Source organism: Carcharodon carcharias, chromosome 21, assembly GCF_017639515.1.
Source record: "Carcharodon carcharias isolate sCarCar2 chromosome 21, sCarCar2.pri, whole genome shotgun sequence".
Taxonomy (NCBI): Eukaryota; Metazoa; Chordata; class Chondrichthyes; order Lamniformes; family Lamnidae; genus Carcharodon; species Carcharodon carcharias.
Genome location: NC_054487.1, coordinates 39,146,554 through 39,163,622, shown reverse-complemented (window position 1 = coordinate 39,163,622; position 17,069 = coordinate 39,146,554). Strand labels below are relative to the sequence as shown.

The window sequence follows — 17,069 nt, the reverse complement described above, 5'->3', positions numbered from 1 at the left end:
AACTATTACTGGTCTAAACTATTACAAGTTTCTTCAGGTTTTAAAAATATAAAAACAAAAACAAAAAACTGCGGATGCTGGAAATCCAAAACAAAAACAGAATTACCTGGAAAAACTCAGCAGATCTGGCAGCATCGGCGGAGAAGAAAAGAGTTGATGTTTCGAGTCCTCATGAACCTTCGACAGAACTAGGTGACATTAGTCGTCTCAATTTCTCTGCTCCTCTCACCCATTCTAATCTCTCTCTCTCTGAACTTACAGCACTCCATTCTCTCAGGTCCAACCCTGACATCGTCATCAAACCCGCTGACAAGGGTGGTGCTGTTGTTGTCTGGCGCACTGATCTCTACCTCGCGGAGGCTGAGTGTCAACTCGCAGACACTTCCTCCTACCTTTCCCTGGACCATGACCCCACCACTGAACATCAAGCCATTGTTTTCAGGACTGTCACTGACCTCATCTCCTCTGGGGATCTTCCTCCCACACCTTCCAACCTGATAGTCGCCCAACCTCGGATGGCCCACTTCTACCTCCTACCCGAAATCCACAAACAGAACTGTCCCGGTAGACCGATCGTGTCAGTTTGCTCCTGCCCCACAGAACTCATTTCTCGTTATCTTGACTCCCTTCTCTCTCCCCTTGTCCAGTCCCTTCCCACCTACATCCGTGATTCCTCTGACACCTGACGTCACATCAACAATTTCTAGTTCCCTGGCCCCAACCGCTTCCTCTTCACCATAGATGTCCAATCCCTCTACACCTCCATCCCCCACCAGGATGGTCTGAGGGCCCTTAGCTTTTTCCTCGAACAGAGGCCCGAACAATTCCCAACCACCACTACTCTCCTCCGTCTGGCTGAACTTGTTCTCACACTGAACAATTTCTCCTTCAACTCCTCTCACTTCCTCCAAATAAAAGGTGTGGCTATGGGTACCCGCATGGGCCCCAGCTATGCCTGTTTCTTTATGGGGTATGTGGAACATTCCTTGTTCCAGTCCTACTCCGGCCCCCTTCCACAACTCTTTCTCCGGTACATCGATGATTACTTCAGTGCTGCTTCATGCTCTCGTCGGGACTTGGAAAAGTTTACTAATTTTGCTTCCAATCTCCACCCCTCCATCATTTTCACGTGGTCCATCTCTGACACTTCCCTTCCCTTCCTTGACCTCTCTGTCTCAATCTCTGGTGATAGACTGTCCACCAATATCCATTACAAGCCTACCAACTCCCACAGCTACCTTGACTACAGCTCCTCACACCCCACTTCCTGTAAGGACTCCATCCCATTCTCTCACGCCTTCTCCTCCCTCCCAGAAACATGATAGGGTCCTCCTTGTCCTCACTTATCACCCCACCAGCCTCTGCATTCAAAGGATCATCCTCCGCCATTTCCGCCAACTCCAGCATGATGCCACTACCAAACACATCTTCCCTTCACTCCCCTTGTCGGCATTCCGTAGGGATCGTTCCCTCCGGGACACCCTGGTCCACTCGTCCATCACCCCCTACTCCTCAACCCCCACCTATGGCACCACCCCATGCCCACGCAAAAGATGTAACACCTGTCCCTTCACTTCCTCTCTCCTCACCGTCCAAGGGCCCAAACACTCCTTTCAAGTGAAGCAACATTTCACTTGCATTTCCCCCAATTTAGTCTACAGCATTCGTTGCTCCCAATGTGGTCTCCTCTACATTGGAGAGACCAAACGTAAACTGGGCGAGTGCTTTGCAGAACACCTGCGGTCTGTCCGCAAGAATGACCCAAACCTCCCTGTCGCTTGCCATTTCAACACTCCACCCTGCTCTCTTGCCCACATGTCTGTCCTTGGCTTGCTGCATTGTTCCAGTGAAGTCCAACGCAAACTGGAGGAACAACACCTCATCTTCCGACTAGGCACTTTACAGCCTTCCGGACTGAATATTGAATTCAACAACTTTAGGTCTTGAACTCCCTCCTCCATCCCCACCCCCTTTCTGTTTCTTCCCCCTTCCTTTTTTTTCCAATAAATTATATAGATTTTTCTTTTTCCCACCTATTTCCATTATTTTTAAATATTTTTAAATCTTTTCTGCTCCCCCCACCCCCACTAGAGCTATACCTTGAATGCCCTACCATCCATTCTTAATTAGCACATTCGTTTAGATATATATCACCAATTTCAACACCTATGTGTTCTTTTGTTCTGTTGTCTGTGACATCTTTTGATGATCTGCTTCTATCACTGCTTGCTTGTCCCTACAACCACATCCCCCCCTCCACTTCTCTCCCCCACCCCCAACTCCCCCCACCCACCACCCCCCCCCCCCCACGCCACACACGCACACACACTTTAAACCAGCTTATATTTCACCCCTTCCTTGGATTCACCTAGTCCTGTCGAAGGGTCATGAGGACTCAAAATGTCAACTCTTTTCTTCCCCGCCGATGCTGCCAGACCTGCTGAGTTTTTCCAGGTTTTGTTTTCTCTGTTAACTCGATCCTTTTTTTCCTCCTTTGATTTCTCTTTCAGTGCCCGATTTTGTATTGCATTTACGCATTCTAATTTACACTTCCTTCTAAGTCCTTTCACTGCTTATTTCTCAATCCTGAAATCTAATTGATTAACAAGTCGTGTAGTTGCTTCCTCCCATCTTTCCTCATCTAAATTTATCATTGTAACTTTCTATTCCCTTCTTCCTCATGTGCTTGTCTGGCTTTGTCTTAAATACATCTATTTCAACCACGCCCTGGGTAGCAAACTTCTCTCTTACTACTATTTGGTAAAGAAATTTCTTCATAGGTTCGAAATGCCCAACTTTCTTTGCTCAATATTATCAGCTTGCACATCCAGCAACTTGCCATTCAAAAAAAGTAAATGCTTGTAGCTGCTATTCGATGTCCTAAATTAACCCAATTTTATGCCATGAAAATGCTTATATGTTTTTAAATGTATAAAACAAAGGTATCGCATGTTAGCTACAAATATGTCAGAATGTATGTGCAAAGTCATAGAAAACATAAAATGATGACAACAGACATATCATTTTGCATGAATTAATTGAATCTTTTTATTTTCAAGCTTTCACTATACATGATTAGAATTGAAATATTAGTGTTTTTTGCTCCAACAGCAATGAAGGAGTACCTGTGCTTTAAGTTACACAGGCAATAACAAAAAAAAATAGAATATGTTAACAAATCATCCCAACTATTTTCTGTGGCTAAGTATATTTGCAATTTGAAAGAATACTTTATTCTACATTCTGGCACCTCCAATGTTCATGGCAATTTGTGAAATGTTTTACACATTTTTTGAAAACATTTTAATTTTTTGGAATTTTCTTCCCTCCCTTCCTGAACATGTTGATTCTTTGTTGGACACTATTCCATAGGTGTTAATTGCACTCCAGTTCCTCACCCAAGTGAGAATCATTCAATTGCAAGCCAAGACAGTGAATGTTGGCAAGTTACTTTACCATGTGTGAAACCAAGCAGTATCATAACCCAACATCCAAACATATGCATCTCCAGCAGAGCTATAGGATCCATCAGGTGCCACGTCAGTCATCCCCTCACTCCCCTCCTAAATCAGGGCCCTGAGGCCAATTATAGTATTCCAACCATTGTCTTGACTATGATCAGTCAACTTGCCCAATAGTGGGGACTGAGCCTTAGATTCTAGTATGGCCAGTTGTTCGCTGTTTGAATCACTTGAGCCACTATGGTTGTCCCAGTCACATTATTAACATCAAACTATCTTGAATTATTAGGCTTGGAGTAGCAGTGACCAAGAAACATGGCATCTGTCCACTTCTAGCAGAACATGGTGTGTGGAGAACTAATGAAGGAAGAAAACATATTTGCAAAAACAAATGTGAAAAATTCATTCTCCTAAATTTTCTTTCTCATTGGACGGAGTTTTCCAGCTGTTCCTGAAATAATCAGGAATAATATGATTTGGAACTGTAATATTGGTTACTGAGAAAGTAAATAAATCACTGTCCAGCCAAGTCCTTTCTTGAATCATTGTCCACATCCATTTTCACACATCAGATAAAATCATGTCTTTGTAACATCAACCATTTACAAAATAATGAGGCTTCTTCTAACATTGTAAATTAAGGGTTTTAATGACCAGCTGAAAGACAACAATACTGGCCAATGAAAGTGGTGCTGAATTTGTTCCAGACATTGTGCTCTGGATACTTCTATCCACTAAAGGAATGTTGAGAACTGGTACTTCACAGGAGATCCCAGTCCAACCTTCGTAACACTGACATGTGAACTTCTGTTTCATGGCTTTGATGTCCCTTGCGTTTATTCTCCCTTTCACAGAAAATCTGGGATATACTCCTTCAGGATTGGTTCGGATTTTGAAACTGCTTGGGTCCAGGTGGAGGTAGGCTTTGGAGTCAATGTTCTTTCTCACACACCTCCCATGTCTCTTGCAAAGATGTTTGCTGCACAACTTTGTGGCAGATGTCACATTAACAACATAATGTCCCAGGAGACCATCTATGTACTGCTTCACTGTTAAACAATGATTCTGTAAGGGAAGGTTAAGGTTATTTTAATCCTAAAAATACATGCATGAAATTAAATGACTGATACTCATCAGAGAGGCACTGTCTTCATTTTGATCCTTAAAAACAGCAACTCATTGAAATATTAAAAAGAAACACCTACCACAATGTCTTCCTGATTATAGATTAAATAGGTTACATAAAAAGACTTGTTTCAGTTACCAGATTTATTCAGTAGAATGGTTTTGCCTGCTACAATATCTGATGTAAGTAAATATGATGATTCAGAAATTGAAAGGATTATATGTACAGCAGTCATTACAAAATCTTGGTTCCTGCCTTTAATCAAGGTAGCGGCTGACTTGCTGAATTTTACAAACCATAGCCAAGCAGAGCTTTTTAACTGCATTTTGATAATTGTTTTTCATAGCTTCGACATATGCTCAAATCCACTGACATTACAAAACATAAAAAATTGGATCATATGAGAAAAGTAGATCTCAATGAGTGATAAGTAAGGCACATGAAGTCATGGCATCTCATTTTTAGAATTATATTAGTGCATAATGTTAAGTAGCTAATAGCAAATCATCAACCTCAAAGTTAGGAAGATTACTTTGAATGGGGAAAAATGCCATGCAAATCCTTTATGTGATTACAATTATCATATTCCTAGAAGAAATCAGTGCCACCTTCTGATGATCCATCACTAAATATTTCAGAATTCTCTATTGGTTTCCAGCTGGTGATATCGGAATAGAATACATGCTCTTTTATGAAGAATATTTAAACATTATATGATGGCTTGAGGGAAAAGGGGAACAAGTTCTTGCTTGAAATAAGGAAATAGCCAACTTTACTGAACTTCCACTGCTTTTGAAATGCTGATATATAACAGGTAGAGTCCCTTATTAGATGTTCAATAGTCAGAGGAATTAAGGAAAAGGGAAGCCGATGAACTAAAATTTGATTGTAAGAAAATGACTTGGAATTACAAAGCGTGAGTATGCTCAATGTGGAATTCACGGTACAGCCCCTATCACTCAGCTAAAGGAAGTAACATGGAGTTGGTCTCCAGTAGTTGGAGGAGGAGGAGGATGTGGAAGAAAAATCATTAAAATAGTTATACCTTTGATCTTGCATAATTAATGCTGCCCCAAAGAATGATTCCTGCCGTTCCCATGGCAGCACTCTCACCAACTGTATGAACCAAGTCAATCTGTAGAGTGAGAAGATATCACAGTACAGTTATACAAGTTATGAAAGAAAATAATACTATGTAATACTATAATACAACTTTGGATTCTGTATTTAGCTGTGCCTACATATAAAGCATCCTTCAGAATATCCTCCATTTGGCAGAGAGGGGAAAAAACTGACCAGGGTTGGATTTGAGCATGAAATGCTAATAATGACTACGGGAAGAAAATGGTCATGCAATAACAATATTCCCCATTAAATATTAACTGGTGGATAAATAAAAGAGTATTTGCACATACCATAGTTATTTAGAAGTAGTTAAATAGCAGTCCAGTAAGTTCCATTTTCCTTAATCAAGTGATAATTTCTCAAGTGTGAACTTAAGTGGTCTGTGATGGTCACAATTTATCTCAATGTCAACCTCACCTGTCATCCAATTTGTAACACAGGTCATTGGATATAAAGAAAACTACCAGCAGCGGGAGTACTAGCTAATTTTTACCCTTCGCTAGTACTGGCGCAACATGACCAATTGTAATGCACCAGTCCTGCTCTGACTGAGTTTCAGTTACAGAACAGGGATTGGATCTTCAGATTCTGGTTTATATGTCACAGTGCTACACACCCTTTAGGAACACTGTCGGATATTTTCCAATTTTGCAATCCTAACATGAAGCCTTGCCTGGTGGGAGTGCATAAGTTTAACTCAAAATTGGGGTTTATATTGTCAAAACAGAGTTAAGAGAGTGTGCCGATGCCTACTCAAGAAAATAGGTCCAACAAATGGGTTCGATATGAACTTACAGCAGTTTTTGTTTTTAACAAATGTAAACATTTTTAGTCAAAAGCTGCTGACTCCCAAGGCATAATCTGCATGTCACTAGGGAGTTTAGCAGTGAATCTTAATTGTAACTCAGCCCCTGGTGCAAACAAGTCAGCGTGTATTGGTGCTAGTCCCCAGCCCAGATAAATGGGGACGGTTAGCAGCAGGAAGGGCATCTGGCTGTCAAATACTTGCCAATTTCAAATGATGATTGATATGAATGGAAACGGCACTCATGTTAGGGCTTACCCTGCAAGCGCTGTGCAGGCACCCTGCCCAAACACTGTGAGGAATGGGTAAGGATTACCATCCAATGGACGAGTATGGCTAAAGAAGAGAGACTGAAGGAGAGGTGAAAGGATGACCAAACCCAAAATAGCAAGTCTAAATATTGGTAGCCTAAGGAGAAACCATGAAGGAACTGACCTGATGGTGGGAAAAGGAATACAATTCCTGTCAAACAAAGTAAAAGGGCAGGAAAGCAAAAGAAATTGGTAGTGGCTATAAACTTTATACCATGGACAGGATGGGAGGAGAAATGGTGTTGGAATAAATGAGAAAATGAAAGACAAGGTTCTGGCAGTGGACAGAATGAGTGACAGGATCATCAACTTAAAGCTAGAAATCGAGGGAAAAATATGGACCAAAATCAGTTGCTATGTACCACAGAGTGCGTGTGGACCAGAGGGGAAAGAAGAATTTTGGGAACATTCAAACAATACCAAGCTGCAACAGTCTAATGGTGGCAGGTGACCTATATGGCCATGTGGAAGGGAAAGAGCAAGATACGAGGTTATCCACGATGGACACGGTTTTGGAGAAACAAATGGAGAAACGAAGATCCTGGAATTTGCAGTGCCATACCAATTGATAATACTAAACACCTGGTACCAAAAAGGCAGGAAACATCTTATAACATACAGCAGTGGTGGTAGAGAACACAGCTAGACTACCCATCATGGTTAGAAAAGTACATGCAAAGGAAGCAAAAAAACAAAAAACTGCAAGGTCTTCCCAGGTGAAGCACTGACTACCCAACATGGAGTGCTGATGGCAGAGCTGATTGCAAAGAAAACAAAATGATGGTAGACAGAATATCGGATGAAGGAAGCACAAAGATCCCTGAGTTAAGGGGGAATTCAAAGACCAAATGGAAAGATAAGTAAGAGAAATAAAAGAAGTTATGACAGACACCACAGAAGACTGATGGAACTCAGTGGCAGACTTAGTGAGGAAAATTGGTGAATAATCATTAGGGGGGGGAAAGGCTATAGAGAAGAAGCTTCTTGGAATGATACAATGCAGTAAAAGAAAGGGAGGACCTGTTAAAGAAATGGAAACAGGGGTTCTAAGAAGATAAAGAACAATACACAAAAGCAAAAAGGAATGCAAAGTAAAGTGATGCTAGAGAAATATCCCTGGCCATGGAAGAAAGTTATGAAAGTCTAGACACCAAAGAGGGACAAAAAGATATCTTTAGAATAGCAGCTGCTAGAGATAGGTGAACAAAAAATAAGGGGAATATATGTACAATCAAGGATGCTGGTGGAGTAACCTTAGTGAAAGGGGATGAAATCAAATAGAGACTTATGCCTGGTGCTTAGGGAGGAAGTTCGAAGATGCACTAGATTCGTGAAGATCCTGAGAAGTATGTATGACTACCACAGGACGTGAGCGCTAATCAAGAGTAAGAAGCAGTGTGGGGGAGAGCGTGAGTTTTGAAGAGAAAGTTGGGTTGCACCAAGGACCAGCACTGAGCCCTTTCCGCTCCCTGATTGTCATGGATGTTCTAACAGAGTGAGTGAGACAGGAAGTGCTGTGGTCAATGATGTTTGCAGATGACATTGAGCTAAGCGTTGGGATGACATGAACATGACTGAGAGTATCTGGAGAACTAGAGAAAAGCAGCGCAAAACAAGGGTATGAGGATCAATAGACCAAAGACCCAATTTATAATTTGTCATTTTGAGCCTAGGGAAGAGAATCAGAATGAAGGTGTAAAGTTTATGGGTGAAGACTTAGAGAAAGTGAGTAGTTTCAAGTACCCGGGGGCAAATATGGAACTATGGAAATGGAGATCAAATGAGGGATTAGCTCTAGTTGGAGTAATTAGAAGAAGTGCGGTGGAGTGTTATGTGATAGAAAAGTATTGCTGAAACTGAGAGGAAGAACCTACAAGACGGTTGTGAGACTGGCCTTGCAACATGATGCAGAAACTCGGGTAACGTTAAGAAGAGGGTAACAATGACTGCTGTGGAGTAATGAGAAAGGAAAAATTCAGGAACTAGCACATCGGGTGTCAGTGAAGATTGTGGGAGCAGTGAAGAAAGTAGCCAAGAAGAGATTGAAATCACAGAATTGTTACAGTGCAGATTGAGGCCATTCAGCGCAAACTGTCTGCACCAGCTCTCCGAATGAGCATTATGACTCAGTGCCATTCTCCTGCCTTTTCCCCGTAACCCTGCACATTGATTCTATATAAATAATCATCGAATACCCTCTTGAATGACTCAATTAAACCTGCCTCCACACACTTCCAGACAGTGCATTCCAGAGCTGAACCACTTGCTGTGTTAGAAAGTTTTTTTCTCACATAGCATTTGCTTCTTTTGCAAATCACTTTAAATCTGTGCCCTCTTGTTCTCAATCTTTTTACAAGCGGGAGCAGTTTCTCCCTATCTCTCTGTCCAGCCCCCCTCATAATTTTGAGCACCTCTATCAAATCTCCTCCTAGCCTTCTCCTCTCCAAGGAGAACAGTCCCAACTTCTCCAATCTATCTTCATAACTGAAGTTTCTCATCCCTGGAACCATTTTTGTAAACGTCTTCTGCACTCTCCCCAGTACATTCACATACTTCCTAAAGTGTGGTGCTCAGAACCGTACACATTACTCCAGCTGAGGTCTAACTAGTGTCCTATACAAATTCAGCATAACCTCCTTGCTTTTGTACTCTATGCCCCTATTAATAAAGCCTAGGATACTGTATGCTTTATTAACTGCTCTGTCCTCCTGTCCTGTCACCTTTAATGAATTATGCACATATTCACCCAGGTCCCTCTGCTCCTGCACACATTTATATTGTCTCTCCATGCTCTTCCTATCAAAATGAATCACCTCATACTTCTCTGCATTGGACTTCACTCCACCAATTTGTCTATGTCCTTTTGAAGTTCTACACTATCCCCCTCACAGTTTACAATGCTTCCAAGTTTTGTATCATCTGCAAACTTTGAAATTGTCCCCTGCACACCAAGATCTAGATCATTAGATTGAATTTTTTGAGGAGGTGACCAGGTGTGTAGATGAGAGTAGTGTAGTTGATGTAGTTTATATGGATTTCAGCAAAGCCTTTGACAAGGTCCCACATGGGTGACTTATATAGAAGGCAAAGGCACATGGGATACAGGGTAATTTGATAAGGTGGATTCAAAATTGGCTTAGTTGTAGGAGGCAGAGGGTGATGACAGAAGGATGCTTTAGTGACTGGAAGTCAGTGTCCAGTGGTGTACCACAGGGATCTGTGCTCAGTCCCCTATTATTTGTCATTTATATAAACGACATAGATTACTATGTGGGGGGATAGGATTAATAAGTTTGACACAAAGATTGGCCGGGTGGTTAACAGTGAGGTTGAGTGTCTTGGGCTACAGGAAGATATAGACGGGATGGTCAAATGGGCAGATAAGTGGAAGATGTAATTTAACCCTGAAAAATGTGAGGTAATACACTTTGGAAGGAGTAATTTGACAAGGAAGTATTCAATGAATGGCATGGCACTAGGAAGTTCTGAGGAACAAATGGACCTTGGCATGTGTGCCCATAGATCTCTGAAGGCAGAGGAGCATGTTAATGGGGACACTTGTCTTTATCAATCGAGGCATAGATTACAAAAGTAGGGAAGTCATGTTGGAGTTGTATAGAACCTTGGTGAGGTCACAGCTGGGGTACTGCGTGCAGTTCTGGTCGCCACATTGTAGGAAGGATGTGATTGCGTTGGAGGGGGTGCAGAGGAGATTCACCAGGATGTTGCCTGGGATGAAACATTTAAGTTATGAAGAGAGGTTGGATAGACTTTGGTTATTTTCGTTGGAGCAGAGAAGACTGAGGGGCGACCTGATCGAGCTGTACAAGATTATGTGGAGCATGGACAGGGTGGATAGGGAGCAGCTGTTCCCCTTAGTTGAAGGGTCAGTCAAAAGGGGGCATAAGTTCAAGATGAGGGGCAGGAAGTTTAGGGGGGATGTAAGGAAAAGTTTTTTTACCCAGAGGGTGGTGACGGTCTGGAATGCACTGCCTGGGAGGGTGGTGGAGGCAGGTTGCCTCACATCCTTAAAAATGTACCTGGTTGAGCACTTGGCACATCATAACATTCAAGGCTATGGACCAAGTGCTGGTAAATGGGATTAGGTAGGTAGGTCAGGTGTTTCTCATGTGTCGGTGCAGACTCAATGGGCCGAAGGGCCTCTTCTGCACTGTGATTCTGTGATTAGGAAAAGCAAGGGTCCCAATGCCGACTCCTGGGGAACACAACTACAAACCTTCCTCCAGCCCGAAAAATATCCATTGACCATTACTCACTGTTTCTTATTACTCAGCCAATTCTGTATCCATGTTGCTACTGTCCTTTTTATTCCATGAGCTATAACTTTTCTCACAGATCTGTTGTGTGGCACTGTATCGAATTAATTTTGAAAGTCCATGTACACCACATCCACAGCATTACCCTCATCAACCCTCTCTGTTACTTCTTCAAAAAACTCCAGCAAATTAGTTAAACACGATTTTTCCTTAAGAAATCCATGATGGGTCTTTCTAATCAATCCATATTTTTCCATGCAACTATTAATTCTATCCGGAATAATTGTTTCTAGAAGCTTCCCCAGCACTGAATTAAACTGGTCTGTAATTGCTGGGCTTATCCCTGCAAACTTTTTTGAACAAGGGCATAATGTTTGTAATTCTCCAGTTCTCTGGCACCTTCCCTGAGTCTAGGGAAGACTGAAAGATTATTGCCAGTGCCCCTGCAATTTCCACTCTCACTTCCTTCATTATCCTTGAATGCATCTCATCTGGTCCCAGTACCTTATCAACTTTAACCTCTGACAATATATCCAATACCTCCTCCGTATCAATTTTGAACCCTCTTAGTGCTGTCACTAAGGGTTTCCTCCTCTGTCACCGTGGCCTGGGTAGCATCTACTTCCTTGGTAAAGACAGATGAAAAGTATTCATTTAGCACCTCAGCCATGCCCCCTGCCTTCATGCGTAAATCTCCTTTTTGGTCCCTAATCAGCCCCACACTTTTACCACCCTTTTACTATTTAGGTGCTGACTGAAGACTTTGGGATTCCCCTTTATGTTGGATGCCAGTCTTTTCTCATTATCCCCCTTTGCTTCTCTTATTTGCTTCTTCACCTCTCCTCTGAATCTTCTGTATTCAGCTTGGTTCTCAATTATATTTTCTACTGGATGCCTAAGCACCCTTTTTCTTCTTTATCTTAATTTCTATCTCCTTTTTCATCCAGGGAGCTCTGGATTTGTTTATCCTACATTTCCCTTTTGAGGGAAAATACCCTGACTGTGCCCAAACCATTTCCTCTTTGAAGGTAGCCCATTTTTCAGCTACAGTTTTTCCCGCCAGCCTTTGGTTCCAGCCTATTTGGCCCAGCTCCATTCTTGCCCCTTTGAAGTTGGCTCTCTCCAAATTATTTATTCTTACTCTGGATTACTGTCATCCTAAACCTTATGATACAATGATCACTGTCTCCTAAATGTTCCCTTACTGTCACTTGATCTACTTGGCCCACCTCATTTCCAAGAACCAGGTCTAGCAGTACCTTCTTGTTGGACAGGACAAATCCTGCTGTAGAAAATTCTCCTGAACACACTCTAGGATCTCTATGGTCAGAAATATTACAGTCATCTGTTGCAGAGAGAGAGAGAGAGGAAATATGGTGAGGAGAGTGATGGAGATGGGATTGCCAGGAGGAGGAGAGGAAGGCCTAAGGCCAGCTGGAAAGATGCAGTGCTGAGAGACTTAAACACAGCAGGTTGGTAGAGGAATGGGTGACTGACAGAAGGAGATGGAGGAGGATGATCAACAAACATTGTGGTGACATCAAGTAAAATGGAAGAAGCCAAAGGAAAAAATCTTAGATGTGAATCTTTCCCTGTCTTTTAAAACTGCAAGATATGTGGAACTGAAAAAACTAAAGGCATGTTGAATACCCAAAATATCAATGAGACTATGAATTGTTTTTATTCATCCATGGGATGTAAGCATCGCTGGCTAGACCAGCATTTATTGCTCATCCCCAAGTGTCCTTGAGAAGGTGGTGGTGAGCTGCCTTCTTGAACCACTGCAGTCCATGTGGTGTAGGTACGTCTACAATGCTATTAGGGAGGAGGTTCTAGGATTTTGACCCAGTGACAGTGAAGGAGTGACAATATTTCCAAGTCAGGATGGTGTGACTTGGAGAGGAACGTGCAAGTGGTCGTATTCCCATGTGTCTGCTGCCTTTGTCCTTCTAGATGTAGTGGTTGTGGGTTTGGAAGGTGCTGTCTAAAGAGCCTTGGTGATTTCCTGCAGTGCATCTTATAGATGGTACATACTGCTGCCACTGTGTGTCAGTGATGAAGGGAATGAATGTTTGTGGATGAGGCGTCAATCAAGCCAGCTGCTTTGTCCTGGATAGTGTCATACTTCTTGAGTGTTGTGTAAGCTGTACTCATCCAAGCATTCTTGGGAAGCATTCTATCACTCTCCTAACTTGTGCCTTGTAGATGGTGGACAGGCTTTGGTGAGTCAGGAGTTGAGTTATGCGTGGCAGGATTCCTAGCCTCTGATCTGCTCTTGTAGCCACTCTATTTATATGGCTAGTGCAGTTCAGTTACTGGTCAATGGTAAACCCAGGATATTGATGGTAAGGGATTTAGCAATGGTAATGCCATTAAATATCAAGGGGCGATGGTTAGATTCTCTCATGCTGGAGATGGTCATTGCCTGGCACTTGTGTGGCGTGAATGTTACTTGCCACCTGTCAACTCAAGCCTGGATGTTGTCCAGATGTTGCAGCATTTGGACATGGACTGCTTTACTATCTGAGAATTCGCGAATGGTGCTGAACGTTGTGCAATCATCAGCGAACATCTCCACTTCTAACATTTATGATGGAAGGAAGGTCATTGATGAAGCAGCTGAAGATGGTTGAGCCCAGGACACTACCCTGAGGAATTCCTGCAGTGATGTCCTGGAACTGAGATGATTGGCCTCCAACAAACACAACCATCTTCCTTTGTGCTAGGTATGACTCCAACCAGTGGAGACTTTTCCCGATTCCCATTGACTCCAGCTTTGCTAGGGCTCCTTGATGCCACACTTGGTCAAATGCTGCCTTGATGTCAGGGCAGGCACTCTCACCTCATCTCGGCAGTTCAGATCTTTTGTCCAAGGCCTTAATGAGGTCAGGAGCTGAGTGGTCCTGGCAGAACCCAAACTGGGCGTCAGTGAGCAGGTTATTGCTAAGCAAGTGCTGTTTGATAGCGCTGTTGGAAGACCCCTTCCATCACTTTACTGATAATCGAGAGACTGATGGGGCGGTAATTGGTCGGGTTGCATTTCTCCTGCATTTTGTGTACAGGAAATACCTGGGCAATTTTCCACATTGCCAGGTAAATGCCAGTGTTGTAGCTGTACTCGAACAGCTTGGCTATGGGCACAGCAAATTCTGGAGCACGAGTCTTCAGTACTATTGCCAAAATATTGTAAGGGCCCATAGCCTTCGCAGTATCCAGTACCTTCAGCCATTTGTTGATAGCAAGTGGAGTGAATTGAATTGGCCGAAGACTGGCATCTGTGATGCTGGGGCCCTCCCAAGAAGGTCAAAATGGTTCATCCACTCGGCACTTCTGGCTGAAGATTGAAGCTTCAGCCTTATCTTTTGCACTGCTGTTCTGACCCCCCTCATCATTGAGGATGGGGGTATTTGCGGAGCCTCCTCCTGCAGTGAGTTGTTTAATTGTTCACCCATTCACGATTGGACGTGGCAGGACTGCAGAGCTTGGCTCTGATCCTTTGGTTGTGCAATCACTTAACTCTGTCTTTCACTTGCTACTTATGTGTTTGGCACGCAAGTAGTCCTGTGTTGTAGCTTCACCAGATTGACACCTCATTTTAGATATGCCTAGTGCTGCTCTTGGCATCCCCTCCTGCACTCTTCATTGAACAAGTAAGATATGATTGAGGCATTTGCAATAGTGGCTGATCCCTGATTTACTCCAACTCATGATTTCAGGCTTACAACCCAGTGAACAATGACAAATCTGCCTTGGACAAAAAAGAAAGGATGGACCTAAAAGTAACAAAGTCTCTAGGCTAGAGAAGTCGATATTGAAGGCATACTTACACCGTTGGATGTAATTGAGTTGTTATCTTTTGTTAATTCCAAAAGTGAACTTTTGGCAGAATCCCTAGCTGAAGCCTCTCCTTTAACATGCCCTGTGGACACTAAATGATGGTAATTGTATTGTTAATTAAACGAGATAAATTATGATTTTGTGTAATTTTTGTTGCGTAAGTATCCTGGGTTACAGATTCACAGGTGCAACAGCCTCCATTATCTCACCCACTTGACCACCCTCTTTTTGTAAGCTTAGACAATGATTGTCTGCAGACAAAGCAATTTTGGGAATACCATAGCTGGGGCAATTCCAATAGCATCCCCATGTTCACTGGCACATTTCTAGCAGGAGTGACTGGATTGCAAGCAGGATATTATTTTGCTGGAGTGGCCCAACCAAGATCAGCAAACTCAACACAAAGTGAACATAAAAGCTGGGATCCTCTAATTCATCTTCAAATGCAATAGGTTTCTACTTACCTCAGTGAGAGCCTCAAATGCATACGCATAAAATGGCCGTCCATATGCAAAGACCGGGAGAACATAATCCTTTTTAGCTATGGAGGCTAATCTGATAGCTTCTTTCAGTCGGTAATGGACAAATTTCAGTGCATTTGGACTTGATTTCAATCCAAGTTGCAGGTAAATAGAAGGATAAAGAGCGCCACTTTCTTTCCATAACCAGAGTAACTTGTCATTACGTTTATATTCAATTGCAGGACACTTGCCATTATATTTCTTTGGGTCTTTCTTATAGTGATGATTATAGCAGTCTGGAAAGAGATAGAACCCCCAGAGGCCATCGGGTCTAATCTTCTCTGCTAACCCCAGTGTTTTATTCATAAATTTCCACCCAGCATCTTCATATTCTCTCCTGGCTTCTAATTTAATTTGATTGTCTGTCCAGTCAGGATGAAGCTTTCTCACAGCTTGTATGGACTTTTTCCGATAGATATTTTTGTGACCCCAGTTTCGGACCCACAGAGGTCTCCAATCTTCCCAGTCAATCACCCCAAGACCACTGAAGTCTTCAACTGGAATGAATTTCTCAATGTCAGCCCTGGCTTTGTTCAAATGTTCTTTAAGGCTATTGTTCTGGGGGATTCCTCCATTTATAGGAATCTTTTTTCTGTTGAAATAAGGGTACTTTCCCAGATGATTGTGATAAAATATGGTAATGGCTGACCCACTGAGTGTCTCATTGGAGTTTGAAAATATATCAAAAACACTGAGGTCCAGATCTACCTTGTACTTAAGCCTGCACTGTTCTGTTGGGGCATTCCACACAACAATAAATGGGTTGTGTGGAAGCACTGGAGATTTTGCTTGCTTAAAGTATTGGCCACTTGTCATCTGCAATATGAATATAAGCACCAGTTTTCTTGCAAACAACTTCTTGGGAATGGCTGCAGCACTCATGGCACTCATCTTCCAGTCAGATGGCATTTCGCCTCTCCCTGAAACAAGAAAGTGAAATTTGCAATCTGTTTATACTGCCAAGCAGTGACACAAGCATTAACAGTACAAGGATATAGTCATTAATATATTATAGTTAGCTTGAATGTTGAAGGTCTAGCCATATAACAAAAAGAAAATCAGGAACTGCCATCATGGATCTTTCTGAAACTTTCCTATTTAGTTCAGAATGTCACTGTATTTCACATATCCATTACAGCTTTCACAGATTTTACAGTTTTTTGTAAAATTAAATTACAGAACATTGCTATGGTTGATTTTATTTTGCTATCATTTCCAGCTTCTACCGACAATTTAAATCGTCTAGCCACATTACAGTCACAATTACACAAAGTATTCATTCTTAATATGAGCAGGACATTGTTCATGTTAAATAATCACTGTCATTGCAAATATGTTCAGCCTTTTAAAAAATATTTTACGATGCAATAACTGAACCATTCAATTAATCAATTAACCATTGTGCACCCAAGGATGAAAAGGGAGATGAAGTCACATTAAGCATTATTCAATGCTTGCAAATAGGCAGGAAAAGACCAACTGGTTCACCAAATCTACCCCACACTCATGTTTGCTGGAGCACCATGAATAGATAGTTTCTATCAACATTCCATGCCAGCCCACCTCACAGACATGTAAATCTGATGGGAGAGGCAAAAATAAATCA

General features: G+C 42.2%; 1 protein-coding gene across 2 annotated transcripts in view; it reads right to left on the bottom strand.

Moving 5' to 3' along the window:
- Positions 1 to 3,023: 3,023 nt before the first annotated feature.
- Positions 3,024 to 17,069, bottom strand: part of hyal6 (hyaluronoglucosaminidase 6) — a 40,990-nt gene continuing 26,944 nt past the window's right edge. For both annotated transcript variants that reach the window (XM_041216120.1, XM_041216121.1), the window contains exons 2-4: positions 15,407 to 16,383; positions 5,633 to 5,722; positions 3,024 to 4,526 (exon numbers count right to left, since the gene is read on the bottom strand). In XM_041216120.1, coding sequence (XP_041072054.1) covers positions 4,086 to 4,526; positions 5,633 to 5,722; positions 15,407 to 16,372 — 1,497 coding nt within the window. In that variant the 5' untranslated portion in view covers positions 16,373 to 16,383 and the 3' untranslated portion in view covers positions 3,024 to 4,085. The remainder of the gene's footprint in view (positions 4,527 to 5,632; positions 5,723 to 15,406; positions 16,384 to 17,069) is intronic.